Here is a 20973-nt window from a genome sequence, read left to right as displayed (position 1 = left end):
CGATCCACCCTCCTCCGTAGTCCAGAGTCTTCGATGACACTCGTTCCCCTCTTTAAACGATGTGGGATTTCATCACCCCCATCAGGGCCCTCATTGGCACACCGCCTAGTGTCCACCTCCTTTGGGGCCAGCGTCCTCGCTGGCACACTGCCCGATGTCCATCCCCCTTTCGGGGGTCAGCATCTTCTCTGGCACATCGTCTGGCGTCCACCCTCCTTCGAGGCTTAGTGTCCTTGCTGGCACACCACCCAGTGTCTGAAAAGTTCAAAAAAGACGATATCTGCTAGAGATAAACTTATGCTTAGAGATGAGCTGTCCAATCATGGAGTTTAGGGTAACCCTTAGATGGAAGGGTACAACTTTTATGGGGAGTGGTTGCTTGGATAGGGAAAGGAAGGTGTCAACTAAAGCATAAATTGCATCATTGTGTCCCTAAAATCATGTGCTTCAAGAATTACCCCTTCCTTCCATATGGTATATGTCTTTGTGTAGGTACTTTTAGAGAGAGAGAGAGAGAGAGAGAGGGTACCCATTTTCTCTCTCCAAATCCTGTCCCCATTAAACAAAAAATCTTGAAATGTCATCTTCAAGATTGTATGTATCCACCTGCACAAAGTTCTTGTTTGGAAATGCACTATGCACAAGTGAATTATGTGCATACTTGAAGTTTGAGCTGAATAATCACTAATGAGAGGATAAGAACTATAACGATCCACTCGAAAAGAAACTAGCACTTGTCGTTCGTGGCATCCCGACTGTCAAAGGAAGTTAGTGAAGCTGATCTTAAAAGGGACGACTCGTGAACTAATAAAAGCGGATAGAGTTTTGTTCATTTTCATGAATCTACGTGGAAACCCTCTTTAATGGAAGTTTAACTTTAGCTGATTTTAACAAAAAATTGTCGGTTTTATTTGGTGGGTCGGGAATTCCCTGAGACTTAGTTAGGAAATCTATTGAATCTCTCGAAAGAAACGAAAACCCATCAGAATACTGCAGGAGGTGACGTTATCTCTTGAATCAACAAGTTACCTGAGTTAGGTCAATCTAACGTCTTATGTCTAAGATTCGAGTTAAAAAAATTTGAAGTCGGAAACTTACACTTGATTGTTCCGACATTTCCGTACACCTACTACATAGCTAAGTTACCTATTTGTCTTGAAATGCTTCTAAGAATGAAAATTGTCTTCGTAAACCAACATAAGTCATTTCAACATGTTTTGTTCTTACTCACATATTTTCGTGTTAATCTGTAAGAATAGTCTTAACTCGAAGATACAGAGAAATGACAAAGCATTAGATGCCAAATCCAAATTTCAAACCCTAATATGAATCTGGACATGAGACATTACAGTTATAACACAACGAACATCCTTAAAGTAAGACCAAAAACACCTTTTTGTCTTCGAATCGTGTCGTTATCGAACTATACTTAAAGAATTAAAATACAATCACGTGATTAATACAACCATTATCGAAATACGAAATGCTTTTTATAAAATTCTTAATGTTATATTCAAACCAATCTTTGGGAAAGTTTTGACTCCTTGAACAATATCCTCCATGGACATGCTCAAAGCTTTTAATTGGAGTATCACTTTCATATGTTCTAGCTCTTATTCATCTCATTATTGGTTCATGATTCTAGAGTTTTAGATAAGAATTAAAAAAGACAAGGCTACAAACCCAAGTTTTGTTGGGGCCTTTCATACCTTTCAATTTTATTCCAAATCTCTTTCTCTATGCCCCATTCAAATTTTAAATTATACTTCAAAATCCGAATTAAAAAATTTCCGTAACCCGAAGAATATGTACAATATGAACTGGGTTTAAATAAATAAAAATTTTATGGGTCCGTATATGGATTTCTTGAAAATTAGTTCGAGTTAAATCATACTAACTCTTGTCACAATCGCACTTTGATGGCAGTGAACTTGTAATTGTGGAGCACTCACTTCCCAACAACAAATGAGTTAAGTCTATTCGTTCTTGTGTCGTCTATAGCCAAGCGATGTATACTCGAGTCTTTGGCCCTAGTTTAAGAAGAAAGTTTTAGAAAACGGGGCCACTATTCGTTCTTGTGTCGCCTATGGCCAAGCGACGTATACTCGAGCCTCTGGCCCTGGTTTAAGAAGAAAGTTTTAGAAAACGGGGCCAGAGAGATTTAGAAAGAGAGTTTTGAAAGCATGATTTGAGAAATTGAAGGTTGAATATAACTACAAGTTGACAAAAATATTTGTTTGTTTATCCTATAATTATATATACATATATACATATATTTTTTTTATTATTTATTTTCTAACCATTCTTTTAAAAAAATTCAAAATACATATGATAAATTTTAATTCTAACATTTGGAAATAATGGTTTACATATGAACATTTTATTTTTATTAAAAATAAAAATTACTTAGGTTAGGAAAATTTGCGATTCGAATAATTAAATTAAATTTAAAAATTGTTTAATCCCGACTCAACTCAATTCACGAATACTCCGTTCATCAAGATAAACAAATTTGTGTCATAGGAATAGGAAGCCTTCCAATCCACACGCAAGAGAGAGAAACTTTAGAGGTTTATATGTGGTGTCTGCTTCCGTGTCACACTATTGTCCTACGTGGTAAAGTTTAACATTCTCCACATCTTACATGTATTGTAGGACGAGATCCATGTCATCGACCCAATCCGAATATTTCATTTTTCACTCTAGCTCCTTTTTGTTTATTTGTGTCTTCATAAAATGAACCAAGAAAAATATGACACGTGTTTTATATTTATTAAAAATATATTTATTAAAAAAAAGTAGAAAGGGTCTTTATATATATATATATAAAAGAATACACTAACATTAAGGAAATTGTTGAAAAAAAATTGATTTTTATTATATTTTTGTGACCAAACACGGTAAAACAATTGCCGAGTCTTTTTTATTCTCGATTATCTTTATAAGGTTCTTACCGATAATTACTATCAAACAAAATATGAGTCTAACATATTCTTGCTTATTGAATATCGTACTATCCATAAAGAATCAAAGAATAATCAACCATACTTCTCTTCCACATGGGAAGAAAGGTCGTGTTTGGGAAGAAACTCATCCCTGTGACTTACTATCGAGGCCTCAGAGAACTTTTTCGCATTTATTATTTGAACAAACATATAATATAAATAACGTTAAGCCAATATAATTTCTAAAAATTCAAAATTTAATATTACATCGTAAAATCTACTTAACTAATTTATTTCCAGACTCGTACGATCTTGAATATTATGTAATAGAGTTGACAATATAGCTTGGTTGAATAAAATTGCCAAATCAACAATGGTAATTATATCAGTTAAGTGGAAGATAAATCCTAGCCGTCCATGTTCCCTACCTGTCAGACAAAATTACCTAAGGTTTGGGGATTTGCAAATCTGACGGCTGACATGTGGACAACAATTAGCTGACGGACACAATTCTTTTCCCCCTTGTAGTGACAACCAACGATTCCAACGTTGGATGTCCCTAAAATTATATAAAAGTAATGTCTATTATATATTCTGCCACGAATAAGGCTATAACCTAAAGATTTTGCTTCCTTTTTTCGTTAAAAAAATCATCTATCAAGTATGAATTCACCTAGGACAGTAGATTGCATAAGAAACAAACACGGATCAATTATAATCATATCTAATAAGAACAATGGAGCTACCTATGTGTGGGATACATCGATGAAAGTTCCATACGCCATATATAAGAAATAGTTATAAATCTTAATTGGCTAGAAGTTCAAGAGCTCTAAAGAGAGATGAAGGTACTGTGGATGTGGATGAGAACAGATGAGCTTAATTCTGAAATGGTTGTATATAAATATGACCCATAAAACAAAGATTCGAACCTATGACATCTTGTGTGTAGGTGGCAAGTACTACCTCGAGACCATTGACCTTAATTTGCCAACGAACTCACCGCACAAAGGCTGAAAAGTAAATAGAATATTTGACTAGAGTAAGAGTATAACAAGAGAGCTTCACTTGTATATTAGTTACAATATCAATTAATTTGAAGCTTTTACAAACAACAAACATTGACTACCTTCTTTACAAAGGACGGAGTTAACTTAAGGATAATAGTCATTCCCTTAACTTAATACGAAAAGAAACAAAGTTAACTTTGTTTCTGAAGCCTCGTAGCTATTAGCAAATTGAGCAAGCAAAACAGAAACTAAAACATTCGAATACTAACCGAATCGTACCAAGTTTTTCACTAATATGTACAAATAATGCAAGACATCATCCCAAGATAGAATTTCACATGTAATTTGAGTAAGATTACCTTTTTAAAAACAAAATTATGCCCATTAACATGGTTAAAATTGGTTCTAGAAACTTCAAATGCAGCACTAACTCAAATATGTGACACTCTAAAAAAATTCATCTTAAACACACAAGTATCTATTAAACATTTAAACTAACTTAATTTCGCATCGACAGACAGACAAACGATATCTCTGTCTACAGATCCTATATAAACTTTTTCAAGAACAAATGAAAATGTTGAAGGCGATAGGGTTGTGGTGTGGTAGGTTATCAAAGTGATCCAATAGCTACATGCATGTTTTTGTCTGTTCTATTAAAAGCTTGATGATCTGATACCAACTTGTTGGTTGTGCAATCTATATGCCCTTTGAAAAGGCAATTCCTAATATTTATTGTCTGAGAAAACCCCCAATGTCCCATCTTCCCCAAAGCTATGCTACAAAGAAAAAGATCACAATTGCAAAAACTGCTCACAGAGAGAAAAAAAAAATCAAAATAAGTTGATAACCAACTATCCCCTTGATCTTCATTTTCTTAAAATAATAATTAAAGGTAGAACAGTAGTATAGAATCATGACAATCGAAAAAATTCAGCGGTGGAAAAACGAAGAAAGAGATCAGCAAACGAGAAACTCAATATGAAAGAATCGTGGGGAAAGAACCTGGAGACGAATGCATTTGTTGAACGAAGAAAGATGTCTACTCTTCTCGAGGTCAAAAGTTCAAATTCCTACCTTCACATTTGTTGAACTAACAAAAAAATACTATATGACAAGATAACGTTATTAAGTGCGAGGATAGAACCTGGACGTGCAGCTGCGCAGCCAAAGGGAAACACAGCACAGTTGTATCCAAAATAAAGCACAAAACAGTAAAAATGAGAGCAGCATCGATCGTTGCATTATTAAAATTTCTTTAAATAACATCAGTTACTTGGAAAGCTGGAAGCCTCAACAAACTCCTTCCACATACAGGACCAGCCAGCCCCAAGTCCTCTTTGAATTCCTTCTGGTTCATAAATTTAAGTTAGACAAAGAATTTGAAACAAATAACAAGAGATGGAAGAATAGGATGTCGAGATACTTCCACGCTTGGAACTTGAAAGAAACAACAAAATATTCTATCATCTATAAATAATCAAATATTCTTCTACATTACATCAGAGCATCAATTAGACAAAGACGTGGAACTAAAAAATTGACCATGTTATTGCAGTACTTAATAGCAACCACATAAGTTGATTTCTTGCAGCTAATTTGAGGTGTTTTTCCTGGCAGCGTATGCACGGAACGCTGCTAGCCCGACAACGCCCGCAGCAGCTCCAACTGTAATTTGAAACAGAAGATAAACCAGCAAAATGGTAGATTAAATATTAGTGACATATTCCTTTCTTTTTAACAAGATATGAAAATATGTTTCTATGCTTGTTTTTATTAGCTATTTTACAAGGCATTTGGCTTGATAGAAATAATGGTAATTCTAGAGGAGTTGCAAGATTATCTATAAATGTATGAACAACAAACATACCTGAGACGAATATCAGAGAGCGGTTAAACAGTTTGTGGTACCGTTTTCGGTTCCTCCCTCGCTCGGTTTCTGGAATGCATGCATGAGGGTGTTCTGCTGCACTCAGAATCTTATTGAATACATTGTTGGAGTCGCCTGATTTTGAGCTCACAGGTATAGGAGATTCGATTCCCAATCCCTGACAAACCTAAAATAGATGACTAAATTAAACTAATATTCTAGGGAATCATGTACAAAATACGTTTATCCTTTCACATTTGAGAGCAGGTACTTTGACACGCATGAAATTTCGAACGATGGGTATAAAGGCAAGAATGGTAAGTATACCCTCACTGAATCTTGTACAGCAAGTGGAGTTGGATCAAGATCATCCTTGGCAGCAATAACAATACAAGGAACTCCGAAACCGCTTACTTCCCCCTTCCTCGCAATCTCCACGAGTAATTCTCTAGATCTATTCCATGAATCTTCATCTGAACTGGAGAGAGTAAATCAATATCGAAATGAAGATTTATATTAGAGAAAGATACATAATTGACACACAATGATCCACCATGATAGTGAAAACTGCTTTTAGTTTAATGTTGCTCATCGTAATTAAGATGACTATGGAAATGTGACATATCAAAGCATGCATCAATTTACTAAGTTCGTGTTTCTAAATATCATTAGGTCATATACATTTATTAACAAGTGACACATTTTCGAGTCACAAGCAGCCAGTTTTCAAGTCTTATTTTTGAACAAAAATGAAACTTTTCATTGAAGAAGAGCCAATTTTCGACTTTTAAAGTTGCAGTTACCCCAAATGCAACCACAGGAAACTTTCATATTGTTGTCTATCCTGTTACCAATGAAAATCAAGCAAAAATGGCATGGTACCTGTCATAGACAAAGACAGCAACATCACATCCGGCCAAACACTCTTCATTCGAAAGAAATTTTTGGACACCATCTTCAGGTATCTCTCTCAATATAAGTGTCTTCTGACCTCCCTAATAACATTAAACAGTATAATAAACTTGATCAAAAAGCCAAATAGATAAAGATTTTCAAACTATGAAAACTATATTAAAAAAGGTAAACATGCAAACTTCAATATTACGAAAGCATTAAACTCTGAAAACACATTGAAGTCACCTGAACACTTTCAAGCATATTCATAGCATAACTATCTTCAGTTGTTGAGCTATAATTTTTTGAAAAAGGCCTGCAAGTAAAAAGCAATTTGAAGATGATAATAATGAAGATATTCTAAAGGTTGCGCGATAAAGCTGGTTCAGCAAAGGTATTAGTGAAATCATCACAAACGAGTGATCAGTACAGGAATGAGACCTTCGAATTAGGGTGTTCAAAAGAGCAGATTTTCCAGCCTTTTTAGGACCAAAAACAAAGCATTGGAACACATTTCTTTCTGTTTTTTGTTTTTTTCGATCAGCCAATCTTCTCCTCGTAACACGGAGTGCTTTAGCTGGATCACCACCATATCCAATGTATATTAAATTAGCCAAACTACTTGGAGGATCCAATATCGTCATCAACGCCCACTGCATTCACATAATAGAGTTACTGTTGTCATAATCGATCAATTTTTTTTATACGACAAAATATCATTTCATTGAACAAATGAAGCTACAAGGGGAGACATAACCTTGTGAAACTATCTGGAGTTCATTTCAGATGAGAAACAATAAATTTATAGATGGAATGAGATAACAAAAAATGGGAAAAGAAACAAAAAAATTGAAAAAAAAAAAAACTCCCCATTGGCAATAATAGAAACATTACGGATAGTTACAGAAAGAATTGGATAAAGAATTCTAAAAGAAGCTACGAAAGAATAATATCCCACGGACTTTTGAAATGTTCTCTCTTTCTTCTCTAGAGAACTTCTGACAAAATGGCCACAGAGGCATTGAGCCGAATGATCCTCACCTCACCTTTAAACAGTAGGGCTTTGGTAATTCTCAAAGCAAAGGGCAACCAAACACCAAAAAAAAGGTTAAGCAGCTTCCACCAAAGCCTTGGAACGCAAGGTGAGATGAGTAAAAGGTGACCAGGAATCGATCCTGTTATTTTTTATTTGAAAGGAATTTAATAGAAAATATTATAGGTATAAGAAATCAAAATTACGATATCCCAAACACTTCGAGAGGCCTAAAGTCCCCCATTCCTCAAAATTTTCTTGCCTAGAAACCCCCCAACCTTTTGTATTTATAACCACTGCTCTAACAAGTTATTTTGCTAACGAGTAATATACCCCAGATATCCAAACAGTATTTGTAACATGGATATTTCTTCATTAAAGAATGGAGAGGCAAGTGAAAAAAGTAAAGGGGCTCTTGGGGAATTGGTTGAAATCACATGGTGGTGCCCACATACCAAGAATATTAAAATCCAATGAGTTATTTGTCAATCAAATGTTATCAGGTCGAGCAATTGTCTCATGAGATTACTCAAGGTGTTCTAACCCGAATACTGATGAATATCAAAAAAGAAAAATGGGAAAACCAAGGGCTTTTTGGACCTACTGCAGGAGTGTTTCTTACCGAACTATTCATCAGTCTAGTCACCATCGTGCAAGCAATAATTCTATACCATGAATTCTCAACTTCCAATAGGTACCTTCCCAAATGGCATATCCCAAGGAAAAGAAACCATACTCTAGTTAACACCAAGTGGCTGGTCTAGAAGTCTCTAATTACACTATTAGTTAGTCTTCTTGGATTTTTCATGAACAATTGTTTTTTCATGAATGACGCTCTCAGCTTCACCTCTGGAGATGTAATGACCCTAGATTTCTACTAATCTAATGTCACTACCGTCATCATAACACACTCTCTTATGCAGAAATAAACATTTAAAAACTTCATCATAAAACACTGTCATGGACTTATGTGTTCGAAAACGTCTTTAAAATGGCATAAATAAAATAAATAAACATTAAGGATAAAAACAACCTTATTCTAACCTAAGTCTAAGAAAATAAATACACCTATTCTATGCATGTGTCAAAGTCTCGTCAGCCGTACAAGAGTGTCTTGCCTTTACCTGAAATAGAAATAGCATGTGATGTGAGTATTTTAAGAAATACTCAGTAAGTGACCCTACTATTGGAGTCAGGGAATGCAAACACATGCAACTCATGATTAGGGACCTATCGTTAAAACCATCATAGGAGTGGCCTCCAGTCCGAACAAATTGGTTGTGTAATACTTTCCTACACACAACCCATATGTGTGAGCATGGATCCCCGGGCGGTTCACACTCCTTGGACCCATCATAGTCGAGCTAGCTGTTCGTGGCGACGTCCGGAGGTCAACAGACCCCTGAATGTTATGCGAAACATGATCATCATCATCATCCTATACGCGTCCGTACTCATCATATAAATGAGGAAGTAACCTGATGTATATGTACACACAAAATGCATGAGGTCCCTATAGTTTTCATCTTTAAATAATTCTTATCACAACCCTATACATCATTCACACATTACCTTAGGTAACATGCATGCATTGACCTTCATACAATCATCATCATTAACATCAATTAGGGTTGTGTCTTAGAAAACTCTTCGTCATAATGCATCATGACATTTAATGCATGCACATCATCTTAATAGGGAATATCATCATATTAAGTCATCTCATCATCATACATCTTACATCATCATGTTTTCATGCATTATCATCATCATGTTTTCATGCATTATCATCATCATGTTTTCATGCATCATCATATAACGTCACCACGTCATCATATAATGTCATCACGTCATCACATCATCATATAACGTCATCACGTCATCATATAACGTAAAGCATAAATGACACGTGCAAGGACCACTTGGCACGCGTCGTCATACATAAGGCAAGTCTTCCGACCGAGCCGATGGTATCTCTTCAAGAATAAGAGATCTACACCAAGGTGAATAAAAAGAACCGAGGCTAGAGTTTTTAAACAAGTTGTAAAGAAGTTAACAACTTAAATTTTAAACCCCTCCATTTCCCCCACTTTTTTGTTGCTTTGTTAACACTCCCAAGGAGGTGAGATTTTTTTTGTGTGTTGGGTTTTACATGGCAGAATTAATACTTTGGGTTGTATTTGCAGGATATTTATCCTTTTTGATAGAGCCAAAATGTTATATCCTTTGCAAGAAGGCACTGAGGACTTAATCATCTGTTATGGTGTTGTCACTTCATTCTTAGTTCAGAATCATTTTTTTAGACCTTCGTGTTTATTTGGCTCACCCTAGAGATTGCAGTTCTATACTGGAGGAGGTTCTTTGTGTTTCCACTCTCCATTTCGAGAGAAGGGGCTGTTGTTATGGCATGTTGACTTCTCTACAATTTCCTAGGGGCTTTGGGTTGAGAGGTACAGCAATATTTTCAGAGGATCGAAGAGTTCTTGGGAGGAGGTTTGATCTTTTGTTAGATTTCATGTTTCTTCATGGGCATGAGTGTCAACCCTTGAGGTCCTATTTTGTTAGATTGGAGCTCCTTTTTTGTTTTAATTTAGCTCCTCTCATCGAGCTGTTTTCTTTTTTATGCCCATTCGTATTTTTCCATCTTTCTCGACAGTACTCATATTCACATAGTATATAAGAATGGTTAATGTAGCAAAAAATAGCTCTCATTAACATACCTGCGATAGAAACCCACTGAGAGTTAAATTTCCAAGAGTAGTTTTCTCTGCAGAATCCTTGTAAGGAGGGTCATCCCAAGGACTGATTTAAACATGCAAAGTAAATGTGAGGATATGAAATCAGAAAATATTACATAGAGCAGTTAAATATCAATAATATCTGCACATATTAGTGAAAGAAACTTTTACAATGGAATTATACTAAAAAGAAGCATAAGCAGCAACAAAGTAAAAGTATAGTGATTAAATAGTTTGACAGTTCCAATAAAATGAATAGTTTTGCAATAATCTGTCAAAAAAATATAAAGTTTTTAAATCTTAAGATGGAACGAGTAAAATACAAAATCTGCACAAAGATGAAGCAATAATGGAGGACATGCCAAAAGCTTAATATGGGTAACATTTAAATGCATGATATGTTACATGAGAAAAGGTTTCTAGAGTAACAAAGTGTACCATTCTGGAGCAGTACTGAATAGTTCCTCGAGCTCTATTGAACGCAGGGCTCCGTCCTAGCAATCCCAACCAAATGCATTTTAAGGTTTAGATAAAGAAGGTTAACGCCGTTAAAAGCCTCAACTACCAAATACCATACCATTACAGTAGGAAGAGAAAAGAAACAGTGTAAAAAAACCTCAGGGTAGGTAAATACACACATTATCTGTGTCAAGCAATTGGAATACGCCACGCAAGAAATCCAAAGCTTCATTTGACAGCTCCATGCTCTAACAATAACATCAAGTAAGTATTTTATGTACAAACATCTATTGAGAAAATTGTAACAGTGGAAAAATAATAATTATTCACGGTAGTTACATACTGTAAAATTCAAACGCAACTAAAATGATACATTATTGGCTGCACTCTTGCAAAAAAATACAACAAAATAGCCCGATCAAGAGGGACCCTCTAGCCAACATCTGATCCAAGGTGTCAACCCTTCCATGCCAAACCTACCACACAAAAAACTCAACCTTTTTGGAACCTTCACCTTTCACGAGGAGAATACAGAACCACTCGACAGGGCAAGAATAAGTAAGGACCAAAGGAAAGAACGACCTTTGGACAGACAAGGACTCCAAAGTCAAATATTCCCCCTAACTGGGACTAAACCATAACTCATTAATCAAGGATAACAAAGTGATAACATTTGTCATTTCCCTATTGGTCAAACACACAACAAAAACCAGAGGGAGAAGGTGTGGCTTTAGAAGAATAATGAGAGAGCAAAAGGATCGAAGCCACCAACTCATTCCTCAACGAAGACAAGTGATTTAACTAGGAAAATGAGTCTATCACCCAACCACTTGTCCTCCCAAAAGTAAGTATTCACCCATCTCCCACCACACTAAGAACAAATTGAGAACAAAAAGCAAAATCAATCAAACTATCTTTCCACGGTTTATTGGAAGTGCCTAGAACCCCAGCCGCGCTTCACTCAAAGGGGTGAAGACCAATAACCTTGTGTCGTAAGGTGTTGGTTTCATGATGGAATCGCCAAAGCCATTGAGCCAACAAGGCCTTGTCTCACCCTTACTTTACCAATGCCTAAACCTCCCAAGTCGAACAGCTTAGAAACTACCTACCAACTCACAAGATGCAAGCCCTTCCTAAGCCCTCTATTATTCCATGGTACTTATTAACCATTAGGTCAACCCATGATAGTTTACGCAAACGGTACTCAATGGTTTTTGAACTATAAAAAACCATAATAGCATAAAATAGTATGTTTGAGCTTGAGTTAAGAACATGCTCGGTCAAGGTTGCATATCCCCGCCCTGTGGTGAAGTGCTGGAGAGTTGGCCTTTCATCTAAAATAATAAACCACTTTTTAATTTTTGGATGGTGATCGGGTGAAGAAAATGGTACCTACCTGATCAGGAGCTTGCTTAGATGGAACTGGAAGATAATCTCCACTCAAATTTAAATCATCATCATAGCCAAATTTCCTTAATACTGCCCAAGTAGTCTCAAGGCGGCCCTTTTCTATGAACAGAGCATGAAGGAATAGGAACCCAGGTAGGGTAAGACCATGATCATTGACTCCAATTGATAAGTTCTCTTGCACAACTCTTTTAACGCCCACTATTTCATTAGGCTGCAGTGGAGCATTGAAGCACTTGACCTGTTTAATAGTTGATACATGTTAGCTTCAAAAAAAGAGGGAGAAAGTGCAATAAAACCACCAGAGGGAAAACAAGAAGTTTTTTTTTTCTCTCTTTTCTTAGAGTGTGTGTGAGGTGGTGATGCAGTTAGTTGTACACAAGGAGAGGGACTCGAGAATGTGACCTGAAATTCATTCAGCTCTTCATCACTAAGGGCACCATCCATGTCACGATCACAAAGAGTAAATATCCTTCTCAAAGCATTTTTGCATCGAGGTTTCAAACTTTGTCTTTCTAAATCAAATAATGGTGCTGTTGGATGAAGCACTGCCCTTTGAGCATAGTAAAATACTTCCGGCACCTGTGGACAAGTAGTTTGGAGTTTCAAGATTCAAATTCTCCAAGAACAAACCTGGAATGCATAATAGGCTTTTAATTGACGGAGAAGTTTAAGCACTATGAGATATTTTAAATCGTACGAAAACAGATAAGAACAACACTAAAAAAGCAAATGGAAGTGATAGGGAGTGTGGTAGATAAGTTCCTTCCCTCTTCTTTCATTTCAACGCTTCTTCATTTTTCACTATTTGAACTATATTTCACAAAATTGGACATCTGATATGCCGTATATCAAATAACGTTTCCACAATAATTGAAATGAAATGGCAGAAGACATTCCATCGACTTCACTACAATAGCAATAGCATTAAGGTGCAACTTACTGTTATGAAGAAATTAATGACGGCTAAATTTAACCACAAGAAAAACAACAAATGACCGTGCATGTTACTCAAGTTTTTTTTTAAAAAAAAAAACAAGATATGAACTCTTCATCCCTAGATATGAAAAGAAATAAAAATGTCCTTGGGATACAATCATACAAACCCCTAAAAACTAACTGATGCTCACTTCTCAATTACATACTTCATAAATCAAGTAAGCAAAAGAAGAAAGCTCTAAGCAGAATAAATAAATATGCAAGAAGAATGAATGCCTTCTCAAGTACCTGAAGTAACGTAGCTGCAGAGCATTCTATGCAAGTTTCAATCTCCCTAAACTGTTTCATAATTGGTGCCACGATATCCTCCATGCTCGTTGGCCGGTGTTCGTCTCGCAAATCTAGCTTGCAACCAACCAGAATAACCGGTGCCTTCACCCCCAACTGATGCAACTCATTGAGCCAGTATGTGGTCAAACGAGTAAGTGTCATTGGTTGATCACATGCATACGTCAATAACACTGCATCCGCACGCTTCAATTCTTCGTAGAGCTTAAATTTGTTATCCATGCTAATTAAAGATAGATCATGAGAAATTAATTAAAAAATGAAATCGCAGCAAGAAAATGAGTAACTATGTGAAGTCGAACAATGATGATAAATATATAAATAAAAAGGAAACATTACGCATGGGATAAAATCACTACCGTGAAATCAAATGTTGAGGAAAGAAAAATGGATGTCATTAAACACCAATACAAAACTAAAAAACAAATACGAACCTATATCAAATATGACAATCGAATCAATCAGAAGTCACAGTTACGTTGATATTTTTTCATTTTTAGCCGTGAAAAGGAACTGAACGAAAAAAAAAACGAAGCCTTATCAAATATGACATGCGAATCACTAAGAAATCATAAATACTCGAGCACTCTTTAATTGAACCGTTGAATGAAAAATTTGAGGAAAGAGAGAGATGGACATTATATTAAATACAGACACTACCTGAAACTGAAAAACACAAACGAATCCATATCAAATATGACATTCTAATCACTAAGAAATTACAAACACAGAAAAAAAAAATTCAGTTGATCCATCGGATAAAACTTTTGAAGAGATGAAAAAAATGAGAGTTACAATTACATTAGAACTCCCTAAAACTGAAAGACACAAACGAATCCATAACAAATAATGACATTCGGATCGCTCAGAAACCACAAACACACAAAATTCTTCAATCGAACCGTCGGATGACAATTTTGACGAAATAAGAAAGGAGAGTTGCATTAAAAACTAGCACTCCCTAAACTGAGAAACAATGACAAATCCGTATCAAATATGACACTCGAAGCACTCAGAAACCAAAAAAAATACACGAACACACAAACATTCTTCCATTGAACCGTCGAATGGACATTTTTTAGGAAATAAACAATGGAAGTTGCATCAAACACTATAACTTCCTAAAACTGAAAAACACAAACGAATCCATATCAAAAAAAATGGCATGCGAACCACGCAATTGTCGCAGAACACACGAATAAGATCAGCGCTATACCTGGAAGAGGAGTCTATAATGGTGAGCGGGACGCCGTCGGGGTAGAAATCGGCAGGAAGATGAGTAGGAGGAAGAACGGAAGGAACGTTGTCAGGGAATGATTCGGAGGCGGCAGCAGCAATCAAGCTGGATTTTCCGGTGCCTCGATCGCCCGCAACCACGATCCGAATGCTGGTACGGGTGCCGGTCTTAGCTGCCATTGGAACAGCGAAAAGGAGAGAGAGAGAGAGAGAGAGAGAGAGAGAGAGAGAAATTAGTCCGTCGGAAGCATAAGAGATTGGAGAAGTCGCAGGGTGGAAAATATTGGGCCGACTGCATCTAAGGCAAAAAATGCGGTGTGTTGTGCGTAGCCAATAATATTGCTAATTTAAAATTCATACAAAATCCCTCCAAATTAATTAATATTTAAATAAATACAAAGTCAAATTAAATTTTTTCATTTAAATATATTTGTTTACTCAATAATTTTTATTATGGTGACAATTTAGCTTTATAAAACTAATTTTTGTATGGTCAAAAAGTTTTTAATATTTAAATTTAAATGTTGATGACAAATAATGTTCGAAAACAATAATTTAATATAATTTAATAAAATTATTTAGTGTTTAAATTAAAACGATAAAATAAGAATAGATGACAGCTACCGCTAGTGCCCTTGTTGCAAACCAAAGCTCTTTTTTCAACATACTGTGGAATCCCACGTTGGTTATAGAGGGAAACATTCATTTATAAGCGTGTGGAAACCTATTTTTAACTGACATGTTTTAAAATCGTGAGGTTGACGGCGATACGTAACAGGGCAAAAGTGGACAATGAGATTGAACTGTTACAAATAGTATTATAGTCAAAACACCAATCGGTGTGTCAGAGTATGAAACGTTTTTTGTAAAGGTGTGGAAACCTCTTCCTAGTAGATGAGACTGACAACGATATATAACGAGCTAAAGCGGATAATATCTACTAACGGTGGGCTTGAGATGTTACATAGACATCTGCCTCGTGTATCGAAGCCACTTTAGTTAAAACTTTTACTCACGAGCTCCTCGAGAAGGGAGGACAAGGGTTCGTACCCAAATATATATTTTTTAAAATTGAACCATATATTTGTGACGCCTTTTATGGGATGAAATTGAAAGAAGTTATAAGAAAATTTGTTTCTTTTTGCCATTTTGTTTTCAGTATATATATATATATATATATATATTTCCAGTATAGTCCCTCGCCGTCGCCCTCATTTCAAAACGTGGTATCTGATAGTCACGATGCTCCGTTCTCCAAGGCTATATCTAGCGACGGCCGCCCGCCGATTTTCCGGCGAAGCCTACGCGGCGGCGGTGGAGAACACTACACTTGAAGCCGCCTCCGGCAGCTCTGGCACAAGCGGTGGTGGTCGAGACACGCTAGGGCGAAGGCTTATGAGCCTCGCTTTCCCCAAACGTAGCGCCGTGATTGCCATTCGCAAATGGCAAGAAGAAGGCCACACTGTTCGCAAGTACGAGCTCAATCGCATCGTTCGGGAGCTTCGCAAGCTTAAGCGCTACAAGCACGCACTCGAGGTATTCGATTCCCTTTTTCCTTCTTTTGTAGAACATATGTAGCGTATTTTTTCTATGAGATTATGCATTCATAGGCCTGAATGAACTTGTCTTCTACTTGTGCTATGAACTTTTACTCATAGACGAATCAGAGTCAATTCAATTCATCTGATGTCTGAGTTGCTCGTCATATCTAGCTTCAGCTTCCAAGAGAGTATCTGATGATATTAATTTTGAGGCCGAGAAATTAGGTTAAACTTATTAATATATTATCTTACATTTGGAGGGATTGGAAATTAGCTAAAGATTCTATAATATGAATCTGAAGAAATGGTTGCAAAAATGATATCACTGTGATTTTCAGGGCTCACTGCTCTAATACTAGATTAAATCAAGATTATCCAAAAACTCAGGTCGATAGATTATGGTGAAGGTGCTGAATTATAATTCCCTGACCTGGCCTCTTACTTTTGGTTCATAATCTCAAATGAATCAGGAAGATAGCCTCAAGTAATCTATCTGGAACCTTTCCACTGTGCAGATATGTGAATGGATGACTTTACAGAAAGATATGAAGCTGCTACCTGGTGATTATGCAGTTCAGCTGGATTTGATTTCAAAAATCCGCGGCCTGAGTAGTGCAGAAAAGTTTTTTGTGGATCTCCCTGATAAAATGAGAGGTCAATCTGCCTACACAGCTCTTCTTCACGTGTTTGTGCAAAATAATCTATCTGAAAAAGCTGAGGCTCTAATGGCGAAAATGTCTGAATTTGGTTTCTTGAAAAGTCCTCTTTCTTTCAACCACATGCTATCTCTTCACATCGCGAACAAGCGACTAGAGAAGGTTCCTGCTCTGGTTCAAGAATTAAAGAAGAACACCAAACCAGATGTGGTAACATACAATCTTTTGTTGAATGTTTGCACTTTGCAAAATGATGTTGAAGCTGCAGAAAACATTTTCCTTGAGATGAAGAACGCAAAGATCGAACCGGATTGGGTATCGTTCAGCACATTAGCTAACTTGTATTCCAAACAACAACTTACTGAAAAAGCAGCATCTACTTTGAAGAATATGGAGAAAATGGCATCTAAACGAAACAGAATTTCGTTTTCATCGCTTCTTAGCTTATATACCAATTTGGGGGATAAGGATGGAGTTTGCAGGATATGGAAAAAGATGAACTCATCCTTCCGCAAGATGAATGATAGCGAGTATATGTGCATGATATCATCTCTTGTGAAACTTGACAAGCTCGAGGAAGCTGAGAAACTCTACACCGAATGGGAGTCGGTTTCTGGGACGGGTGATACTCGGGTTCCAAATATATTGCTTGCAGCATATATCAACAAAAACCAAACGAAACAAGCTGAGAGTTTCTATGATCGAATGACGCTTAAAGGAATCGTACCATCTTACACTACTTGGGAGCTCCTCACATGGGGTTATCTGAAAGAGAATCAGATGGAGAAAGTGCTGCAGTTCTTCAAGAATGCTGTTGGCAGTGTGAAGAAATGGAACGCGGATGAGAGGCTGGTTAAAGGAGTGTGTAAGCGACTCGAAGAGCAGGGTAACTTCGAAGGGGCGGAGCAGCTGTTGATTATTCTTAGGAATGCTGGTCATGTGGATACTGAGATATACAATTCTCTCTTGCGGACATATGCAAAAGCTGGTAAAATGCCACTAATAGTTGCTGAAAGAATGGAACAGGACAATGTTCAGTTGAATGAAGAGTCTCGTGAGCTTCTAAAGTTGACCAGCAAGATGTGTGTGAGTGAAGTTTCAAGCACTTTTTACCACGAAGCCCAAAAAACCAACGAAACCGATCGAACAAACTCGACCCATTCGGTTTGAAATACACTCTTAAGTTGGTTCGACAATAGCTTACCGGTTTTGCTTTCATAGAATTGGTTGTTCGGTGTTTCAATTCAATCCTTATAATTTAAGTTTAGTTTCAATTGGGTCGAGTTTAGTTTCAATTGGGTCCCTATAAATTGAGCTTAGTTTCAATTGGTCCCTATAGTTTGAGTTTAGTTCCAATTTGATCCCTTTAATTTTAAAGCATCGTTACAATTTTTTGGTTTATGCTAGTTTTCATTATAGAGACGGGAGTATAACTTAGATGTTAATATGCTAGTTTTCATTATAGAGACGGGAGTATAACTTAGATGTTAAGTTAATATGCAATGAATCTTATGTTTAGATGTTCAAATTCGTAGCTCTGAATGTTGAATTAAAAAAACGTACTTAATTTTCATTTGATTTCCTATGATTTAATTAAATCTTATAAATATTTCTAAATTGCGATATACCCATTTTGAAAATTTGTGTATTTTCTTTTATATTTTACTAACTATAAATCCAAATAGAATAATATTAAATTAGAAGGTTCAAAATTGCATAGATTAATTTTTTTTTTTTTTTTTTTTTTTTAACCACACGACTTAATTTTGTAGATATTATTTCCACCGAAAATTGGAATAAAAAGAAAATAAAAAGAAAAGTAGCCAGGCGTGAAGGGGCAATTACGGAAACTAAAAGAATAATAAGGGTATAATTGAAATATCAATAATCAAACAGGTTAAAAACGAGAAATTTCCGAATATAAATACAGGCCGCTTATCACTCTCCGAAAACCCTAGAGTTTGAGAAAGGCGGAAGCCCTAGTTCAGCAATCGGAGCTTTTGCCGGCCTTTGCTCACTGAATTCAACAGCCATGGCTACTGCTAGGACCGTCAAGGATGTCTCTCCTCACGAGTTCGTCAAGGCCTATGCCGCTCATCTGAAGCGGTCTGGAAAGGTATCCATTTTGTTTCTCTATTTGGCATTTTGTTGATTTCGTGGCTTTTAAAACTTGATTTTCGATTTAAAAGAGTATTCTGGGATATTGATTTCGTGAACTAAGTGAATGCTGAATTTGAAGTTCAAATATTTCCGGCTCTCTTGTGGAGTGTGCTCGATTCTGCATTGTTTCCCTTCTTTCTTTGCTTATCTTAGCCTCCATTGTACTTCTCCTCTTTGTTTTTATCAATTATACAAGCGGTTTGCAGGTTTTAGGATGTAGACGCTTCGATATCGCTTCTGATTTTTTTTTTTTTTTTTTTTTTTTTTTTTAACCTTAATAGGCTGTTAGATTATCTGCTCGTGCATTGAATATGCCTCTTCTGTGAATAATTTGTGGGTTGTGACTGTTTCTTGGATCCTATACAATGTAGACATGTTCTCACTTTAGGATTCCTAATGTTCGACAGAGCTAACTAGTCTATATGATTTTTCGGCCATAAGTTAGAATTTTATAATATCCACGAATAAGAACATTTTATGTCAGTCTTTTTTCGAACTCCCTGGTTTGGATTATCCGTTTTAGTTCCCCATTTTACGATACTTCACTGGTTAATCGAATGGTGGTCTACGTGGCTTACAATTCTTATACAATGCATAATTACGAGCAGGTTGAACTTCCACCATGGACCGACATTGTTAAGACTGCAAGATTCAAAGAGCTTGCTCCTTATGACCCCGACTGGTATTACGTGAGAGCTGGTTAGTTCCCTCTTTTCCTGTTTTTGACTTCCATGTGTTCGTATGAAATAAACAAAAGCAACATAAAGCAATTGCTTTCATTTTGTGTTATTCTCTTGATCACTTTTTCCAAATTATGCAGCATCCATGGCAAGGAAGATCTACTTGAGGGGAGGTCTTGGTGTGGGAGCATTCAAGAGGATTTATGGTGGAAGCAAGAGGAATGGTAGTCGTCCTCCACACTTCTGCGAAAGCAGCGGTGCCATCGCCCGTCACATTTTACAACAATTGCAAGAGATGAACATCGTTGATGTTGACCCAAAGGGGTGAGTACAAAGATCCCCATAATTAGCTTAGTGATTATAACTTCTCTACTGCCTGTTATTATATGTTGCGATTTACCCTGGTTTTGAGTCATATGTTACAACATTATTATTATCTATTGATCTTCTTTTGTATCTGGATGGGTTTGCAGTGGAAGGAGAATTACTTCGAGCGGACGACGGGATCTTGATCAAGTCGCTGGCCGGATTGTTGTTGCCCCTTGATCAATCAATTACATGTTTTGTTAATTAGAGACCTTATGTTTTGCCTGATGAGATACAATTTCTTATTCGTCATTAAAATTTTGGATTGAGCTGTTGAAAGATTTCCAGATGGTTTTGAATGGTCTAAAGTTCATTTACAATTCCTTTTGTTATATTTTTTCTGGGTTTTTTGCATGAAAGATGTTTCTAATATTTTATCAACAATAACTTTGATGCTTAGCCTACGAAGTTCTAGCATGGATAATGTCGTTCTTCTTTGTTTGGTGCTCTCTATTTACTAAATTTTATGCGAATTTGATCTGTTCTAGAGTGAACAATGTTTGGTGGTTGGACTCAAAATTTGTGGAAATTGTGTTTATAGGGCTCTCCCCAAGATCATATTTTCATAACTGGATGAGTATTTGAAAATTTTTAAAATTAAATTTTAGGTATAGTTTTTTACCATTATTCTCCGATTTTCATTTCTAGTTCTTATAATTGTTAAAACTGAAGTTATTGTTAATTTTTAATA

The 20973-nt window shown here is 36.3% G+C and overlaps 3 protein-coding genes across 5 annotated transcripts; 2 read left to right on the top strand and 1 right to left on the bottom strand.

The window, feature by feature from the left end:
• Positions 1–5178: 5178 nt before the first annotated feature.
• On the bottom strand, positions 5179–15159 carry LOC111779231 (mitochondrial Rho GTPase 2). Of its 2 annotated transcripts, XM_087119192.1 has the most exons (14): positions 14860–15159; positions 13584–13866; positions 12762–12938; positions 12346–12597; positions 11129–11197; positions 10929–10984; positions 10473–10554; positions 7161–7372; positions 6966–7035; positions 6708–6820; positions 6153–6303; positions 5826–6012; positions 5501–5623; positions 5179–5306 (listed from the first exon to the last, which is right to left on the bottom strand). In XM_087119192.1, exons 1-13 carry the CDS (start codon positions 15057–15059, stop codon positions 5550–5552), a joined length of 1926 nt encoding a protein of 641 aa, XP_086975318.1. In that variant the 5' UTR covers positions 15060–15159; the 3' UTR covers positions 5179–5306; positions 5501–5549. The 2 variants fall into 2 exon arrangements, with proteins under 2 accessions (XP_086975318.1, XP_086975317.1); XM_087119191.1 differs by having other exon boundaries at positions 5179–5623; positions 14860–15158.
• Positions 15160–16064: 905 nt separating this feature from the next.
• On the top strand, positions 16065–18475 carry LOC111779367 (Pentatricopeptide repeat (PPR) superfamily protein). Of its 2 annotated transcripts, none has more exons than XM_023659521.2 (2): positions 16065–16415; positions 16936–18475. In XM_023659521.2, exons 1-2 carry the CDS (start codon positions 16122–16124, stop codon positions 18244–18246), a joined length of 1605 nt encoding a protein of 534 aa, XP_023515289.2. In that variant the 5' UTR covers positions 16065–16121; the 3' UTR covers positions 18247–18475. The 2 variants fall into 2 exon arrangements, with proteins under 2 accessions (XP_023515289.2, XP_023515290.2); XM_023659522.2 differs by having other exon boundaries at positions 16285–16415; positions 16891–18475.
• Positions 18476–19015: 540 nt separating this feature from the next.
• Positions 19016–20602, top strand: LOC111778217 (small ribosomal subunit protein eS19x). The gene is made up of 4 exons (XM_087118940.1): positions 19016–19192; positions 19845–19935; positions 20057–20240; positions 20390–20602. Exons 1-4 carry the CDS (start codon positions 19109–19111, stop codon positions 20460–20462), a joined length of 432 nt encoding a protein of 143 aa, XP_086975066.1. The 5' UTR covers positions 19016–19108; the 3' UTR covers positions 20463–20602.
• The last annotated feature ends 371 nt before the right edge of the window (positions 20603–20973 follow it).

Source organism: Cucurbita pepo, chromosome 17, assembly GCF_057944985.1.
Source record: "Cucurbita pepo subsp. pepo isolate OVF chromosome 17, ASM5794498v1, whole genome shotgun sequence".
Lineage (NCBI taxonomy): Eukaryota > Viridiplantae > Streptophyta > Magnoliopsida > Cucurbitales > Cucurbitaceae > Cucurbita > Cucurbita pepo.
This window is presented reverse-complemented; position numbering and strand designations above follow the sequence as displayed.

What these genes read in the sequence shown, in the direction of transcription:
- LOC111779231 (XM_087119192.1), bottom strand. Translation starts at nt 15,059, where the DNA reads ATGGCAGCTAAGACCGGCACCCGTACCAGCATTCGGATCGTGGTTGCG. An exon ending in AAGAGCTGAATGAATTTCAG is followed by an intron (nt 12,598 to 12,761) that starts GTCACATTCTCG and finishes ACTATTAAACAG; the next exon opens with GTCAAGTGCTTCAATGCTCC. An exon ending in ATATGCTTGAAAGTGTTCAG is followed by an intron (nt 6,821 to 6,965) that starts GTGACTTCAATG and finishes TAATGTTATTAG; the next exon opens with GGAGGTCAGAAGACACTTAT.
- LOC111779367 (XM_023659521.2), top strand. Translation starts at nt 16,122, where the DNA reads ATGCTCCGTTCTCCAAGGCTATATCTAGCGACGGCCGCCCGCCGATTT. An exon ending in GCTACAAGCACGCACTCGAG is followed by an intron (nt 16,416 to 16,935) that starts GTATTCGATTCC and finishes TCCACTGTGCAG; the next exon opens with ATATGTGAATGGATGACTTT.
- LOC111778217 (XM_087118940.1), top strand. Translation starts at nt 19,109, where the DNA reads ATGGCTACTGCTAGGACCGTCAAGGATGTCTCTCCTCACGAGTTCGTC. An exon ending in ATCTGAAGCGGTCTGGAAAG is followed by an intron (nt 19,193 to 19,844) that starts GTATCCATTTTG and finishes AATTACGAGCAG; the next exon opens with GTTGAACTTCCACCATGGAC. An exon ending in GTTGATGTTGACCCAAAGGG is followed by an intron (nt 20,241 to 20,389) that starts GTGAGTACAAAG and finishes ATGGGTTTGCAG; the next exon opens with TGGAAGGAGAATTACTTCGA.